The sequence below is a fragment of the Hemicordylus capensis genome, chromosome 2, assembly GCF_027244095.1.
Source record: "Hemicordylus capensis ecotype Gifberg chromosome 2, rHemCap1.1.pri, whole genome shotgun sequence".
Classification (NCBI taxonomy): Eukaryota; Metazoa; Chordata; class Lepidosauria; order Squamata; family Cordylidae; genus Hemicordylus; species Hemicordylus capensis.
In genome coordinates this window covers 4,049,257-4,068,261 of record NC_069658.1, presented here as the reverse complement: position 1 = coordinate 4,068,261, position 19,005 = coordinate 4,049,257, and the positions used below count along the sequence as shown (strand labels likewise).

The 19,005-nt window shown below is 45.0% G+C and overlaps 1 protein-coding gene across 10 annotated transcripts in view; it reads right to left on the bottom strand.

Annotated features, from left to right (window-relative positions):
* The window catches only part of UBAP2 (ubiquitin associated protein 2), a 173,284-nt gene that overhangs the window by 10,034 nt on the left and 144,245 nt on the right, over positions 1-19,005 (bottom strand). For all 10 annotated transcript variants that reach the window (XM_053297005.1, XM_053297000.1, XM_053297004.1 and 7 more), the window contains 2 exons: positions 9,271-9,349; positions 216-430 (listed from right to left, as the gene is read on the bottom strand). In XM_053297005.1, the coding sequence (XP_053152980.1) occupies positions 216-430; positions 9,271-9,349 (294 nt within the window). The remainder of the gene's footprint in view (positions 1-215; positions 431-9,270; positions 9,350-19,005) is intronic.

Genomic DNA, 19,005 nt, shown 5'->3' with positions numbered 1-19,005 from the left:
ATCAGGTGTGCTTCCACACCACCTCCTATGATGCTGCCTCACAGTCATTCTGCCCCTCTCCAAGCTCTTAAGCTTCCCTGCTGTCAGGACAGAAAGCCTGCTCAGTGGGAGACCCTCTTTTTGGAAATCGCTGAGCATCGCAGGAATCCGAAGCAACTGTTTTGGAGGAAAAACTGGCCACGCTCAAGCGCCATCGCTTGGTCCCTGCAACTTACAAACATGGTGGGCCCATACTGGAATGCACTGGGGACTCCTGGCACGCCAGCATAATAGGACAGCCCAGTGTAGCTGTACCCGGGGGGCAGGGTGGGGTTGAGGAAGGGCTGCTGAGCGGTGTGGTGCGTCTGCGACTGGTTCTGCTGTGCCTGGGCCAGGGTGGTTGCAGGCGCGGGCGAAGCCGAATCCCCTCGGCCAAATTTCGTTACATCACCTAGAGAAACAAACACACAACAACAAAAAATCACTGTGCAGGAAAACATCAGGGAACAGATGGCTGCTAGCCAAGAAATTAGGTTTTAATCTCTGCTTTAATCTGTGTATTTTGCTGTAAACCACCCAGAGGTGGGAGTTTGGGGCGGTGTACAAACATATGTATACATACAAATGTGTGTGTGTGTTCTCAGAGACACAAGCAGTCCCCCCTTTATTACAAAGGAGAAAACCAGCAAAAGGAGAAAGTGAGTCCAACCCCACTTTTGTGATTTTCTTGGAGGGCAGAGCTTAAAACTGTTACTTAGCTGACAATGGCAACTAAGGCCTAGTTTTCAATTGAACAAGCTCTATGTATTGTAAATAGCCAAAAAAAACACACCCCTAGTTATTGCCTATTAACTAGGTACAATGACAGCACGGGAGGGGCTGCTTCCCAGTGTATTGCACCGAACGTTGCATGTATGACTATCTGCCTGAGGGGCAGAAATCCTTGATGTACGCTCAGTGCAAAGAGCTCCTGGCTCTCAGGGAAGAAGTCTGTTCCCTCAAAGCCAAAGTGGCTGTCCTGGAAAAATTTGGGGAGGCAGAGAGGTATGTGGGTGAGACCCTCAGGGATGTAATAGAGATCTCCCACTCCAAGGCTGATGGGTCCTTTTGAGAATGAAGGGCTCGGAGAAGGAGGCCATCATTCTGAGGAAGAGGGGAATGCTCCCTTAGAAGGGGCCCCTTTCTTGAGTGATGCCCCCATATCCTCTCACACAGAAGATATGCCTCCGGGGTTTGGGGGCCTCCTAGAAGCGGGTGATTCGATCGTTAGGGGCATAGAGAGATGGGTCTGTGACCCATGTGTAGACCGCATGGTGACTTGCCTGTCTGCTGAGACAGTTGTGGATGTCACACAGTGTCTAGATAGGCTGTTAGGCAGTGCCAGGGAGGAATCAGTTGTCGTGGTGCACGTCGGCACCAACAATGTGGGAAATGCAGCCAGGAGGTCCCGAAAGCCAAATTTAGGCTGCTAGGTACCATACTGAACCCCCAGGGTAGCATTCTCTGAAGTGCTACCTGTTCCACACGCAGCGCTAGTGAGACAGGTGGAGCCGAGGGGTCTCAGTGTGTGGATGAGACAGTGGTGCCGGAGGAGGAGTTCAGATTTGTTAAGCACTGGAATATATTTGGAGCCAAGCAAAACCTGTACAAAAGGGAGGGGGTCCTCTTGAAAGGAGCTGGAACCAGACTGCTGGTGCTTAAAATAAAAACGTTCACAGAGCAGCTTTTAAAATGATGCCTGGGGGGTTGCCGACAGGAACTGGGTGGTACCTGGTCTGACAAGCAAAATCTGCAGCTAAGACCTAGCTTTAGAAAAAGGAGACGAGGTCTCACTGTACTGTGAAGCATTTATTTAAGCCCAACGCGTTTCAGCCTGAGAGGCCTTCTTCAGGGGCAATACTAAAATAACATTTTTAAAAATTACAATTAAACCACTTCAGAGAGACACATTCGCAACCATATAATATGAAGTCAGTAACATATATCAACCTCCTGTGGCCACTTTCACTTTTAGTATTTCAAAGAGACAGGTAGACCTTTGTCTTCTTACAAGCGTACACCATTACCAACTGGAGAAGCAAAAGTTGCCAATGGACCCAGCTTTAATTCATTGACAGTAAAAACATCAACTTAAAGGGATAGACCACCCCTTCATCTGAGCATAGCCAGAAAGTCAAGTTCATTATTTAACTCCTGCGGAACCAAAGTGTTCAGTTCCAAGTTTTCTGTTAAGTAAAACTATCACTGCCATGTGTGACTTTTTCAATTGCCCAGTACTGTATATCTTTAAAAGAATGTTTTTTCTCCACAAAATGAGCTATCAAGGGGGTACCCATTTTATACATTTCACATTGCTCAGATGTTCACCAATGCCCTACATGGTCATTGGATAGTATATATCCAATGCAAGTTTTGGGCGGTATAGAAATATTTTAAATAAATAAAATATATCACACCAGATTTATTGCATGTGGTGAAAGATTTCATGTTTAGCACTTAAGATTGGGATGGTTCTCAATGTTTTTTAATTGTGCAAGTATACTGACAACACACACAGTGGCCGCAGGGGTGATGATCCAAACATTTGGAAGACCCCGGCAAAATGTGTGGTGTACCCACTTGGTAGCTCATTTTTTTGGAAGAGAAACATTCTTTTAAAGATATACAGTATTGGGCAATTGAAAAAAATCACACATGGCAGTGATAAAGTTTTACTTAAGAGAGAAACATGGTGGATTTTGGAACTAAACACTTTGACTCCACAGGGGCTGAATGAGGAACTTGACTTTCTGGCTATGCTCAAATGAAGCATGGTCCATTCCTTTAAGTTGATTTTACAGTCAATAAATTACAGCTGGGTCCATTGGCAACATTTGCTTCTCCAGCTGGTAATGGTGTATGCTTGTAAGATGACAAAGCTCTACTTGTTTAAGGTCTCTTTGAAATACTAAAAGTGAAAGTGGCCACAGGAGGTTGATATATGTTACTGGCTTCATTTTATATTGTTGCGAATGTGTCTCTATGAAGTGGTTAATTGTAATTTTATAAGTGTTATTTTAGTATTGCCCCAAAGAAGGCCTCTGAGGCTGAAACACGTTGGGCTTCAATAAATGCTTACAACACCGTGAGAATGTCTCCTTTTTCACTTTTCCGGTTGGGTGCTTCCTGTTTTCTTCCGTAAACAAGCAAAATCCCCTAAGGTGTGAGGGTACAAACTTTTCAGATAAACCAGAAGGGGACAGAGTAGAACCAGGAGTAGAGTAGACAGAAACACACAACAGCTGGTCAAATGACAGTAAGGGAGATAGCACATGCCAACACCATGTAAGATACTTGGCCTATAGGTGTTTATATACCCGTGCCAGAAGCCTCAGAGCCAAGATGGGCAAACTGGAGTGACAGGTTGCTAATGAAAACACAGATATAGTGGAAACCTGGTGGAACAGTGAAAAACAGTGGGACACTTATTTTATTCCTGGATATCAACTCTGCAAAAGGGATAGTGAGGGGTGGATTTGGGGTGGAGTAGCACTGTATTTTAAAGAAGGGATAGAATCCAACAAGCTAGAAAACCTAGGAGGACCAGAGTCCTTCATTATGGACGTGTTAGCGCCCTCTGGATCAACACACTTATAGTGACCTGAAGTTGGAAAAGCAAATCAGAGAGGCATCAAAGAGAGACAGAGCTGTAATAATGGGTGACTTCAATTACCCGCACATGATTGATTGATTGATTAAGTGCTGTCAAGTTGGTGTTGACTCTTAGGGACGACATAGATAAGATTCTCTCCAGGATGATCTGTCTTCAACTTGGCCTTTAAGGTGTCGCAGTGGTGCATTCATTGTTGTCGTAATCGAGTCCATCCACCTTGCTGCTGGACGTCAGACTGGGCAAATTTGTGTGCGAGACGGAAGGGCAAAATTTCTAGACACACTGTGCCTTAGAACAGCTGTTTGCAGAACCAACTAGAGAAAGTGACCTTGGACTTAATCCTGAGTGATGCCCAGGACCCAGTTTGAGATGTCAAGAGTTGTAGAACCATTGGGGAACAGTGACCATAGTGTGATCCAATTCAGCTTATATGCACGTGGAGCACTGCCAAGAAAATCCAACACAGATGCATTGGACTTCAGAAGAGGAAACTTCTAAAAAATGAGGGGACTGGTAAAAAGGAGGCTGAAAGGGAAAGTCAGGAGGGTCCACGCAGTTGGAATGTATACCAAGGAGGAGGAAGGGTACTACCAAGTTCAGGACGACGCCAATGTGGCTAACAAGCCGAGTTAAGGAAGCTATAAAAGGGAAGAAGACATCCTTCAGAAAATGGAAGTCTGGATGCAAAAAGAGTTTGAGGAGCATATAGCTAGAAATATCAAGGGGAATAACAAAAACTTCTTTAAATATATCAGAAGCAAAAAACTTGCCAGGAAGGCAGTTGGACCCTTAGATTATGAGGGTGTGAAAGGGATTATTAAGGAGGATATTGCAGATAAGTTGAATGAGTTCTTTGCGTCTGCCCTCATGGCAGAGGATACTGAGCATATATCCACTCTGGAACTTAGCTTCTAGGCTTGGAGGCTGAAGAACTGGGCCACTTTGAAGTGACCAGCAAGGATGTTCTAAACGGTCTTGAAAATCTAAAAATTAACAAATCGCCAGGGCCAGACGGCATCCACCCAAGAGTTCTGAAGGTACTCAAGTGTGAAATTGCTGATCTCCTAGCAAAAATATGCAACTTGTCTCTACAATCAGGCTCTGTACCAAAGAAAAGGGATCCAGGGTGGGGGGGATCCAGGCAACTACAGGCCAGTTAGCTTAAGTTCCATGCTGGGTAAATTGATGGAAAGCATACTTAAAGGACAAAATTGTGAAACATACAGAAGAAAAGGCCTTGCTGAAGGAGAACCAGCATGGCTTCTGCAAGGGCAAGTCTTGCCTCACTAACCTTTTGGAGTTCTTTGAGAGTGTCAACAGGCATATGATCCAGTTGACACAGTATACTTGGACTTCCAAAAAGCTTTTGACAAAGCTCCCCATCAAAGGCTCTTGTGTAAACTTAGAATAAAGGGACAGGATCATGTGTAGATTGGTAACTGGTTGAAGGACAGGATCAGAGGATAGGAATAAATGGACAGTTTTCACAATGGAGAGAAGTAAGAAGTGAGGTCCCCAGGGATCTGTACTGGGACCAGTGCTCTTTATCTTGCTCATAAATGATCTAGAAGTTGGGGTAAGCAGCAAAGTGGCCAGATTTACAGAAGACACTCAACTATTTAGGGTAGTGAAATCTCACTGTTCTCACAACAGATTGTGAAGAGCTCCAAAAGGATCTCTCCAAACTGGGGGACTGGGCGACAGAATGGCAAATGCGGTTCAGTGTTAGAAAGTGTAAAGTGATATTGGGGCAAAAAACTCCAGGTTCACATATACATTGATGGGTTCTGAGCTATCAGTTACTGATCAGGAGAGAGATTTTGGGATTGTGGTGAACAGCTCGTTGAAAGTGTCAACTCAGTGAGTGGCAGCTGTGAAGGCCAATCCCATGCTATGGATGATTAGGAAAGGGATTGAAAAACCCCCTACTAATATAATGCCCTTATACAAATCTACTGTGCGGCCACATTTGCAATACTACATGCAGTTCTGGTCACTGTGTCTTAAGGAGGATATTGTAAACAGGAAAAGGTGCAGAAGAGGGCAACCAAGATGATCAGGGGCCTGGAGCACCTTCTTTCTCAGGCAAGGCTACAGCATCTGGGGCTCTTTACCTTGGAAAAGATGTGACTAAGGGGAGATATGATAGAAGTGTATGATAAATTATGCATCAAGTAGAGAGAGCGGGCAGAGAGAAATTTTTCTCCCTCTCTCACAACACTAGAACCAGGGGTCATCCCATGAAACTGAAGGCCAGAGAATTTAGGACTGACAAAAGTACTTTTTTACACAACGCATAATTAATCTATAGAATTCTCTGCCATGAGGTAGTTATGGCCATTAGCTTGGATGGCTTTAAACAGGGATTAGACAAATTCATGGAGAACAGCTCTATCAATGGCTACTAATCTGATAGCTATAGGCCACCTCCAACCTCAGAGGCTAGATGCCTTCGAATACCAGTTGCAGGGGAACAGCAGGAGAGAGGGCATGCCCTCACCTCTTGCTTGTGGGCTTCTCAGGGGCATCCGATGGGTCACTGTATGTAACAGGATATTAGACTACATAGGCTTTCAGCCTGATCCAACAGGGCTGTTCTTATGTGAACTGGCCATTCATTGGTTTCGCTACCCCTTTGGTAACCAACTCTTCCCCCTTTCCTCCCCACCCCCATTCCCCTCTCTTTCCCTTCTTCCCTCTCCTTTGCTAGACAGACCTGCTTGTATTTAGGTTAGAAGGACCAGCCTTTGCTTGCCAGGATCCAATACCCATTGTAATTCTTTTTCTTTAAGTGAAACTACAAACTATATCCCTGGTCTGGTTCCTTGTGTGTCTCATATATCCAATGGCTGGGCCTTCCATAACCTCTGATAGTCCCTGACTTGGTGAGGTCCCCCAGGTTCCACGACTCGGCAGAACCACCCTAGCTGGGTGCAGCACCCCAGTGCCTCTGGAGCAGGGACTTTCCAAGGACACTGGCGAGTACATTGGTGAGGTCCCAGACTACAGTCCAATACTACGTTGGTGAGGTCCCAGAACAGCGCCCAACAGTCCTTCAAGTCCTGACCGCCTACATGCAATATTGTTCCTTTCCCTCGTTGCCACCTCTCAGCCTATTAAGGCACCCTGTGACTGCCAGAGACCATGTCTGGAAGTCTGTGGCAGGCCCGGACTGAAGAAAGCAAGGAAGTTCACATGTGAGGTTGCCTGCAGGATCTTGCTGCTAACCCTTCGCCCCCTCTTCCTTTTATCATCTACTGTTCTTGGCTTATGCATGCTGCAAAGCTCAACAGAGAAGCCAAGTCTGAACAAGAGATAGTGACAGGGTCAGCTCTGGGATCTGAGCTCCAGAACTTCCTCTGACGAACTGGAAAGCACACTTACATTTGCAAGGGCTTACCTTTAAGAATTATCCACCCAAACAAAAGCCTCTCCCCTTTGTTCCTGCCCAAGCCACTGGAAGGAGGCAAGTTCAGGCATAGATCATGCAGAGATGCAGAAGGCAGCCTCTTGTGAGTGTAGGTAATGCTGCTGCATCGCTGCCTAGAAAGCAACGGGGTAGTCCAACCACGCCAATCGACAAACTTCCAATCCCCAAGAAGACTGACTAGGAGGAGGCTAGATCAGAGCTAGACATTGTCAGACGCACAACAGGCAGCCTCTCTTGCACTGACAGCTAGACTCCCAGGAGCCTTTGTGGAATCGATTTCTTTCTCATAACATCCTTACCATTTGAGAATGATTGCTTGAATTCCTAGGCAACACTGCCAAGAAATGTAAGCAGGGACGATATTCTCAGGACCCTGTGAACCAATGCTATGAGCCCTTGCTGTGGGGGCAGACCCATCTCTCCACTTGCAGAAAAGTCTAACCATATTTAATTGCTTTTATTATAGAAAATGTTTAAGTAGATATATTTTACACTGAAGTCATTCTAGTGTTTAGTAATTATTAGTCCATGTACGCAGTGATGCTCTGCGGAAAACAGATTCTGCACAATTGTGGCTTCCTCCCTGGGCAGCCCCATTGCAAAGTATCGAGGGGCCCTCGGCAATATGGGGGCTACAAGAGAAAGGGAGAAAGCCCAGCAGAAACACAAGCTCTGCCAGCAAGTCCTCGGCAAGTACTTTTGGAGAAGCTCAGGAGGCTGCCAGGGAAGAGATGACAACTAGGGGTGTGCAATTCGAATTTTCGGTGTTTCGATTCGGATCCAAATCGAAACACCCCCGATCTGTTTTGTATCCGAATCTGGCCCATCCAAATCACCCCTGATTCGATTCGGAAATGAATTAATCCGAATCGATTTGGATTAAAAACGGGTCCTGGGGCCAAAAGAGTGGGGTGGGGTGGTAGTGCCCAATGGGTGGAGGCTATCACCCAAATTTCAGGGGGATTGGGCAGAGGGCTGATTTTTGGTGAATTTTTGAAGTTTTAGTGTCTTTGGGGCAGATTGGGGGTAGAAAGTGGGATCTGGGGCAGAAGAGTGGGGTGGGGTTGTAGTGCCCAATGGGTGGAGGCTACCACCCCAATTGCAGAGTGATTGGGCAGAGGGCTGATTTTTGGTGAATTTCTGAAGTTTACGCGTTTTTAAGGTTTTCCCCCATTAGGTATAATTGCTTCACGTCGGTGGGGAGGGGTGGCCTAGAGCGGTGTGGGGTTGGTGGTAGTGCAGGGTAGGGGCAAGGAAGCTACCTGAATTTTTTCAAAGGATTTGGGCAGAGGGCTGATTTTTTGTGAATTTCTGAAGTTTACGCATTTTTAAGGTTTTCCCCCATTAGGTATAATGGAGGGTGTATCGCTTCACGTCGGGGGGAAAGGGGTGGCCTAGAGCGGTGTGGGGTTGCTGGTAGTGCCAGGTAGGGGCAAGGAAGCTACCTGAATTTTTTCAAAGGATTTGGGCAGAGGGCTGATTTTTGGTGAATTTCTGAAGTTTACGCGTCTTTAAGGTTTTTCCTCATAAGGTGTAATGGAGTGTAGATTCTATGATAGCAAATGAGAGTGGATTCATGGTGTCTCATTGAAAATCTCATTTGCTATCATAGAATCCACACTCAGAACACCTCAGAAGCAACAAAACTCCAACAAATGAAATCACCAAAACTTCAGAAATTCACCAAAAATCAGCCCTCTGCCCAATCCCTCTGCAATTGGGGTGGTAGCCTCCACCCATTAGGCACCACCACCCCACACCACTATTTTGCCCCTGGGACCTGAAATTCGAGTAGACGTCACATCAGACCTTTTTGCATTGAAGTCAATGGGAGGCAAAAAGGCGGGAAATTCAAATAGACGTCATTGCTCAAAATGGAGGGGGAAGAAGAAGGCATTTATTGGCCACAAAATGGAGGGCTGAAACAACAGATATTTCAGAGCCATGGAATTAACCTCTTGTAAACCATTTCCCCCTGAGTATGCCAAGGTCAGGTGTCAGTTACCCGACCGCTCATACATGCAACCGTGGATGTTGGATTTGCAAATGGTGAGGTTCACCTCTATTTCAGCAATGGGTTTATAGCATGGGTACCCAACGTGCACGGGGTAATTTCCTTCTGAAAAACTGATTCAACACCCCTATCAAGCATTCTGAGCTGACATGACCGTCTCCATTTCTTACCACGCCCATCAGAATTTCCCCTCACCTGAGTATGGGTTGTTAGCCAGGCTCCCCTCTCTGCCCGTCAAGGATGCAGGAGCAGGGAATGTAATTCCATAATAATCCTGAAAAGCAGCAAACAAATTTTATTTTAAAGCTCAGACTCACAGTGAAGCCAGCTAGCATCTCTACCTTATGTTCACACAACTGGCAAGGAATGGCAAAATAAGAGGAGGAGGGAAGAAACGTATTCTACATTGCTTACAGCTTTCATGAGCTTCATATTATGCCCAAAGCTGGATGCTTCATACCATGGTAGTAGACCACAACAGGGCTAAGGCAGAACCTTCCCTACGGGTTGGTGTGCATCTGAATTGGCAGACCATGGTTTGTGATCAGCCAACAAACTAGAGTCAGCAAACTATGGTTTGATGTGTGTTGGAATCATGCTCCATGTGAACTATGGTTTGGTGTCTGAATTGACAGACCATAAATATGGCTGCCTTCACCACTGAAAGCAGCCACACCAACAGAACAGGAGCACTGAGCAAATGGAAAAGTAAAGCAAACGGCTCTAAACAGTTGTTTGCTTTTCTGTTCAGAAGTTCATGGCACAATTTGGGTTCTTAACTATGTGCAGGGCAAATCACAGCTGGGGTGCAAAGTACGAACTGAGCTGCTGTCTTTGTTTTCTTGCAGTCTCTTTCTTAAGGTACTGATGTAATCTTTAAAAGGGTATCAGAACATTAAGAAATCAGCCCACATAAAATTTTCATCTCTCTGGTTGTTGCAACAAAGCATTGGAAGGAGTGACATATCCTTCCCCGTCCACATTTAGAGCAGCCGTTTCTAGTTTTGGTTTCTGGCCAGTTTTGCTTTCAGTATCTCATCTAGACTTTTAACTCCAGCTTTCCTGTTTCCAAAGCTAGAAAGGATCAGATAGAGCCAAGCAAACACCCCTGCACAGGAATATTGCTGCAATCTACAGCATGACTGACTTTTAAGGAAAGAAAATGTTAGACTGGACCTTGATATATACTATTTTGTTGTTGGTTTAAAATACCCTCTTTAGGTTGATACAAGGAAAACAACATGCTTTTTTTTTTAACCGGCTAGAAATTAGCCCAAGAATGAAACATTAACACCACTTCTGTACAAGATACTAAATTACTTCTGAACTTACTTTAAAACACAAATTATTATTTTGGCTATTCAGAGCTGCCATTTGGATAGTTTGAAACTGGTAAGATGCTCTTGTACACTTTAGCTCAGCCCCAAAGCTGTACAACTGATATCAACATGAGCAGAAGCTTTTAAAAAATAACTATGTTTTGCAAACTGGCAAACCTGAATCCTACAGTTTTATCATCAAGCAGCCATTCTCCAGGAGATTTTTGCAGGTGCTTTATAAAAAGGAAACTCATGAGCTCACCATACACACTAATATGCTGCAATTCCCTCCTTGGGGCCATTTCTGAACACTGCCATCAAAGCCAAGGAATATGAGGTGCTTCTGTTGAATTATATTGTCCTGTTCAATTTTGCTCCACTTCGCAAGGCTCCCTCTGCTCTCCACTTCTACCAAGTCTTCATTTGTGGGTCACATTGCCTTGCAATTTCACATGGGGGGAGGATTTTTGTTATCTGCCCTGAGCCTTTGCGATGGAACCAGCTATAAATCCAAATCAATGTAAATCACCTGCACCAGGGCTATAAACTGGGATTCCGTTCATCTATATCACACTGGCCTTCGCCTCCAGTTCACATTTGCTAATCACCCTAGCTTGGTTTACAGCATGTCGCTTATTTGACTGTCCTAAATCCTGCTCCACCAAACCCTTATTTAAAGATCAAGGGCTCTTAATGGAGAGGGCACCTTCCTCCCCCTGCTGTGGCAACGCTCTGATCTAGATTGCATGCATTCATCACCCGGGGAGTTTATTCATGGTTTGGAGAGAGAAAAGTTTCTCCCTCTCTCACAACCAGTGTTCCCTCTAACAAGGATTCCCAGATGTTGTTTAATACAACTCCCATAATCCCCTAGCAAGCCATTGCAGCTGGGGATTCTGGGAGCTGAAGTCAGCAACAACTGGGAATCCCTGTTAGACGGAACACTGCTCACAACACTAGAACCAGGAGTCATCCATGAAACTGATTGCCAGTAAGTTTAGGATCAACAAAAGGAAGTACTTTTCACAAAGCGCATAGTCTATGAAATTCTCTGCCACTGGATGTGATTGACAACCAGCTTGGATAGCTTTTAGAGGAACTTTGACAAATTCATGGAGAACAGGTCAATCAATGACCACCATTTTTTATGTCTGTAGGCTACCTGCAGGCTCAGAGGCAGGATGCCTCTGGATACCAGTTGCAGTGTATCAACTGGTTACAACTTGAGTGGGGGGGGGATGCTTTTAGCTACTGGTTTTGGCTTCCCAGAGGCATCTGGTGGACCACTGTGGAAACAGGGTGCTGGACTAGATAGGCCTTGGGCCTGATCCAGCATGGCTGAAAGCCAGTTATAAGAGCCTTAAGACCATATCAGGGTCTTGTAGCAGCCTCCAGAATGTGGAACCCTCTGCTTCAAGTAATGCATCTTATCCTCTCATGCAGTATCTTGCGCCATTTAAAGACCTTCCTGCTGAGCTAGTATTAGACCTGCCTCGTTGCTAATGAGAGCACTCCCCCCAGCTTTAAATCCTACCTAAGCATGTGCAGAAGGGCAGTAGAAGCCCACCCCACCCCCATGTCTCAAGATTACATCCCACACACAGTTTTGTCTTGCTCTGTGCCACCTCTGAGGAAGAAGAATTAATGCCCCAGCTTTTGCCTACTCAGTGTAAGAAAATGCCCTATTCCAAGACTCTACTAGTAATCTGTGTGCCTTTATATGGCCAGTCTCTTCTTTCTAGGTAACATGGAAATACTTTAACATTTGGGGGTGGACTTTTATAGTAACCACTGGGTCAAGTAATGTGTATACCAACAGTTTCTTTTTTAAAAGCAATTAGATTCCACTTTCTTGCTAGCACAATCAACAATTAAAACATTATAACACTTAAAACAATATAACAAATGAACAATACACCAGAAAGCAAACTCAGCAGATAAGAGTAACAACCACAATCATCAACAATAATCCAAATTCAGTTTAAAAGGGCATCCAGAATCCACTTCATAGTAGTTTGTGAGTAGATTTAGGGGTATACTTCGAGTCCCACATTTTGAGCATGAGACGTACAAATCCCATTTCCAGCGTCTTCTGTTGGACTATCAATTTTTATTAATTTTAACAATAGCAATATTGTCATTCATTACAAATACACACATAAAAGATGGACTTCCCGCTCACATTTCTTCGTGAATCATCAACTATAAGATTTCCAGCGTCTTCTCATAATTAGAGTTTAGATGCATACTGGTTTTCCTATGCATTAAACTCATCCAGACATAGCTTAGTTTCAACAACATCCCCCCACAAGACAATCAAAGAGGTCCCAAAGGCCCCAAACAGTGTTATAAAGTATGTATACATTGTATGCGTCATGAAAATAAGGAGTTCTATTGTGGATTTGTCTAACACAGTGTTCTGACTGGCAATGGCTCCCAAGGCACAAACAGGGATCTTCCCCAACTTTGCTACCCAAGCTTCTTTGCTCTGACAAACCTATTTGGACAGGAAACGTGGTATAGAAATTATGTGAACAAATATATCATTCCATGGGCCAAAAACAATCGGCTCAAACTCCTACTGACTGGTCACCCTGCTTACCCAAGTTCCTCTAAACTCAAGAGGAACATGCCTTCTTCTCTCACCTGCAACACCAGTACGTACAAGGGAAAGGCAACACACAAATCAGACTTGCGATGTCTGGCAGTGGCTTAAGTTCACTGTGCTTGTTGAAAATTGGAGGACAAAGAGGAAAATATACTTTGAGTTATTGGGCGCAGGGGGTGGGCAGGAGAGAGAGTGCTGCAACTACCTCAGGCACCTGCCCAGAGGTGCCATTTACCCCAAATGGGTATAAACCTAGTCCCCAACATCCTCTGACAGCCCCTGGGGCCAACAAATCATGCTCCCCACCTCCTCCGGACCACACTGCTGCCACTGTGTCAGGCAGCCAGGTGTGACTGCTTTCAGTGCTGGACACTGAGCACGCCACGGCCAGCCTGTAGAAAAAACCCAGCCTGCCCAATCTCCTCCCGTCACAGGGGGCAGGGCCAGACTGGGTAAGCAGCACAGTGCAGCCTACAAATGTGTCTCCAGGAGGAAACACCGCCACTTGAGCAGGCGCGGGTGGTGGGAAGAAATGCCATGGGGGTGGCAGGAACCATCCCCAGCCAGATGGGTGGGGAAGAAACGGGGAGGAGCAATGCAGGGGAAGGGAAGAAACGTGGGGGTGGCAGTGGCAGTGAAGTATCGGGGTACCCCTGACCCCAATAGGGGAGGTTCGTTCCTGGGCGGATGGAGCCCAATAATCAGCCCAGACGAGAGGACTTAAGATCAAAGTTTTATTTGCCCTTAAGTAGCAAAGGTGCTGCTCGGCTCGTGCTCAAAGCAGGACAGAGGCCTGATACAGAAGCAACACATTTATACACCAAATTATCCTTAAGAAAACAGCTACAGAAAAAGAAACAGTTATATGTCATAACTCATAGTTAGTTCCCTTTCGTCTGGAAATGGGTCTGGAAATAGGTCATAAATTACGTGTGCAAGCAGTAGGCCAGTCTGGTCTTTATCTTGCTCCTTCAAAACTTGCAGTTCCCATGCTAAATATGATTTTTGCTAACCGTGAGAAAAGTAACTACCAGGGGTGAGAATCATTTCAGCATAAGCAAAATCTTATTACAAACTCAGACAAAATGGCGAAGCTTATGTCAAGCAATTGACTTCTACTCTCAACTTATATATCCCATACACCAGCAGCAGTCACAGCAAGGCGGCCGCACATTAGCTGCAGGGGCCAGGAAAGGGAGAAGATCCACTGCTTTCCAGCGCCACTGGTTCATTTCTCCCTCCACCCCACTGCCCAACCTGTGCCTGCCAAGTGCCCAAATAGTGTTTCTTCACTGTGTTTCTCGCCTGCACCCCACCTTTGCTGGGAATTGGGGCGGGGGGAGTTTCCAGCCTTCACTGAGCATGTTCTGGTGTAAAACGTAGTACATTCAGCTTATTTACGTGAATTTGTGTTTGGCACAAACAATGATGGTAAATGCCTCTATTTTCACAGAAACTTGGGAATTGCAATATTCATGATGCATGTGGTATGAGGCCACAATGAAGTTTGGATAACAGCATAACAAGGGCCTAAAGATGGAAGGGAATAAAAAGTTCTTCCTCATGGCAAGCTAGCATGGCTATGTACATCATAGATTTTATTTTTAATCTGCTTATTTAATTATCTGTTGTAAAGTGCTCTAAAGCCCCTATGTAGCTTTTTAGAGGTGATTTTCTTTATTTATCTATCAGGGAGAGAGCAACTAGCCCTATCCATCCCCAGCACAGCATCCCTCCAGTGGCTGTTGCTGGTATCTACCTTATGATTCTTTTTTAGATTGTGAGCCCTTTGGAGACAGGGAGCCTATCTATCTATCTCTATCTCTATCTATTTATTATCTATGTAAAATTTTTTTGTTGAAAAGCAGTATATAAAAAATTTGTCGTCATATCTGGTGGAAAAGCAGGTAACAAAAGTCCTCTGAGACCTTGCTTGCTATACAGGAGGACCGCATTACTCGCCAATTCATCATCTGCAGTCGGGTAATTGGCACCTGACCACGGTATACGCATGGAAAAAACAGCAGAAAAAGAGTTAAATCTGCATATCCATGGATTGGACGCAGCCGAAAATAACCTCAAAAGTCATTTCCGGCCACCACTGAGTGAATCAGAGCCATTCTGTGGCTTGTTTTATCGAAAAATAGTCTAAAAATGGCGGCTTTTCACAGAAAACCCTAAATTTTGGCACTTTTGAGGAGCACTGCTGGAGGTGCACAGACTATGGTAGGGCCACTTTATTTCACATCTCCCCCTAGCCTCGCACTCGGTTTTGGCCCATTTTTACTGCGGTTTCCCATCCTCCAGGAACCTAACCCAAGATTACATTGAGTTCAATGATCTGATATCCGCAGTTCCCTTATCAGTGGCAATGTCGGGGAACGGAAGCCCCATGAATACCCAAGTTTTCCTGTACTTAGTTTATTCTGCAGGTGCTTTCATAATGTCTAAATGTGAACATCCAAGTGGGTCTTCAAAAAAAAAGAAGTTAGATTTCATGTGTATGCATGCACACGTGTGCATGCACATGTGTAGATGATGCTTATCTTGTAAAGTGTGTGTGTTGTGGGGGTCGGCATTAGCCCATTAAGTCCAGGTTCCAAAATCACCTAGCTGCACCACTGGACCAGTCCCATACAAAAATCACAACTGAAAAGTTCTGGCTTGCAAGTAGAAAGTGAAAATGAAACCAGGGGAATTCTGGAGGATCAGAAGATGATGTAAGGAAACATGTCCCTCAAATAAATAGAGGGAGATGGAAGAACACCACATTTCAAGGCTGGATCACAGACAGAGCTGAGAAGTTTTCTGTGCACCAGTGGAGACTGCCCGGGACGCAATCATGATGATAACCCAACCTTGCAGGCATGCGGGGCTCATGAGCCTTGTGCTGCTGTTATTCACTCAAGCCACAGCACTGGACTGTAACTTGCTGAAATTACAACAACAAAGGTTTAACCTGCAGAGTCTGGAGCTGCTGAGAGAGGCTGGCATGAAGTTCCCTCTGGAGTGCTTCGGAGAGATGACCAAGTTCCATTTTCCGACAAAGATCCTGGAAATAAGGCAGCCACAGCTTGCCACAAACGCAATCTATGAAATACTTCATGGGATTTTTGGCATCTTAAGCAGTGATCTATTGCAAACTGGCTGGACAGCCACACTCAGAAACAGGTCAGTCTCTGTGCTCTGTAATGTGGGTGAGGCAAAGGTGAAGGCGAGCATGTGTGGAGGGAGGGTGGGTAGGGGATGATTGATAACCGTGCCTCCTTTCAAACTCTGCAATTCTACAATTACATTACAGGTTCCTTGAAATGCTGCATGAGCAAATGAAACACATTGAAATGTGCCTCATAGGAGAAAAAATTACCTGGGGAAATAAGGACAAATGGACAAACAAACTGAGACTGAAGAGATATTTCCAAAGGATCAGAACTTTTCTCAAAGAGATGGGAAACAAGGCATGCAGTTGGGAGGCCATGCAGCTGGAAGCCTGGACAAGTCTCACATCCGTTGATGTCCTGACGAAGAGAATGGGCAACTAAAAAGCCTCTGAGCTCAGCCAGTCTAGAAAGCTGCACAACAGAACAGTGACTATGAAGGGACAGTCTTTGGCCAGCCTGCATCCACAGAACTTGCACTAGCAGTTCAAAGCCCTTATTTATTTATCTATTTATCTATTTATTTATCTATTTATTTTTATATATAATTTTATAAAATAAAATTTGACTACTTTGCCATTATACAGTTTTATATGAGGGAAATTTTTTAATGAAAGTTTCTGTTAAAAGACTATTAAAAAACCTACACACAGAACTGAACTGTTGAAGCTGTCACAGGAAGCCATCATTTAAATATGGTTCTGTGTGATGTTCCTAAGCTTTGGCCCTCCGTGAGCCTCCCCCTCCCATTCACATGCCAAGAGTGAAAGTCTGATATCCTGTCATGGTTTACAACCAAGCAGGATTCACCATGACGTCCAAACCCAGCAAAGTGAAGTTTTCTCTGACACAGGGATTCTCAGGCTCTGGACCCCAGATGATGTTGGGACTAGAATTGTCAGCCACAATGCTATTGTGGCTGGCGATGAAGAGTACTGCAGTCCAACATAATCTAGGGACCAAAGGTTGAGAAGCCCTGCTCTAACTAGATTTCACAAGAAAGCCAGCAGACAAACAAGCATTGAATATATGGAACTGGGAGTGTGAAGTACAGGTTCCAGGGATCTGTACTGGGACCAGTGCTCTTTAACTTGTTCATAAATGATCTAGAAGTTGGGGTAAGAAGCCAAGTGGCCAAATCTGCAGATGACACTAAACTATTTCGGGTAGTGAAATCCAAAACAGATTGTGAGGAACTCCTAAAAGATCTCTCCAAACTGGGGGAATTGGGTGACAAAATGGCAAATGCAATGTAAGCAAGTGTAAAGTGATGCACATTGGGGCAAAAAACCCCAACTTCACATATACACTAAGGATGTGCACAAATCAATTTTTTCTATTTGTCCCTGAATCGAATCACCCCCAATTTGTTTTGGGTCAAAATCTGCCACCCTGAATCGATTTGGGGCAAAAAAAGGGATTCCAGGGGCAAAAGAGTGGGGTGGGTGGTAGTGTCCAATGGGTGGAAGCTACCACCAACATTTCAAAGAAATTGGGCAAAGGGTTGTGGATTCTTATTTCCTGCCATAGAACCTACTCTCAGAACACCTCAAACATTGAAAACAACAAAACCCAGTGCCCCATGGGCTTGTCATTCTGGGGATGGTTGACATCCTATGTGCACTACACCACAACCTGCTTTGGGCCACCCTGGTGCCCCCCAAGGGGAGTTATGGGGCTACTGAAATTCCCCATTATTCTCTATGGGGGGAAAGCATAAAGACGTGCAAATTTCAGGGGGGAAGTTAAGTATCACCCCTTCACCAATTTATTTGAAATCTGGGTGGTAGCAGGCACCCATTGGGGCACTACCACCTGACCCACTCTTCTGCCCCAAGTCTGCCACAGAGAGATGCCAAATTCAATTAAAAAAACAAAACAAAACAAAACATCCCTTTGTCCAATTTCTTTGAAATATGGGTGGCAGCTTTCTTGAACTCATTGGGCACTACAACCCACTCTGGGCCACCCTGGTGCCCCCCACATGGAGCTATAAGCTGCTGAAATCCCCATTATTCCCTATGAGAAAAAGCTTAAAGATGTGCCAACTTCAAAAACCTTTTAGAAATCACCCCTCTGCCCAATTTCTTTGAAATCTGGTTGGTAGCTTCCACACATTGGACACTACCACCCAACCCACTTTGGCCACAAAATGGAGGCACGAATCTAGAATGATTTGCTTTGTACCTGAATCTGGGCAACTGAGCACAGGGATTATTTGTTTTGTCTACAAAGCACCCCAATCAGCCAGATCTGGGTACAAATCATTTTGTACCCAAATCGTTTCACGCATTCCTAATATACATTGATGGGAACTGAGCTGGCAGTGACTGACCAGGAGAGAGATCTTGGGGATGTGGTGGACAGCTCATTGAAAGTGTTGACTGTGCGACAGCTGTAAAAAAAGCAAATTCCATGCAAGGGATCATTAGGAAGGGGATTGGAAATAAAAATCCTAATATTATAATGCCCTTATACAAATCTATGGTGCGGCCACATCTGGAGTACTGCATACAGCTTTGATCACCGTGCCTTAAGAAGGATATTGTAGAACTGGAAAAGGTGCAGAAGAGGGCAACCAAAATGATCAAGGGCCTGGAGCACCATCCTTATGAGGCTAGGCTACAGCATCTGGGCCTCTTTACCTTGGAAAAGCGACGACTAAGGGGAGATATGATAGAGGTATATAAAATTATGCATGGAGTGGAGAGTGAAGTGCAGGATGTGTGATGGCCACCAACCTGCAAGGGTTTAAAAGGGGCTTAGACAAATTCATGGTGCACAGGTCTATCAATGGCTACTAGGCTGGTGGCTGTGGGCCATCTCCAGCCTCAGAGGCACAATG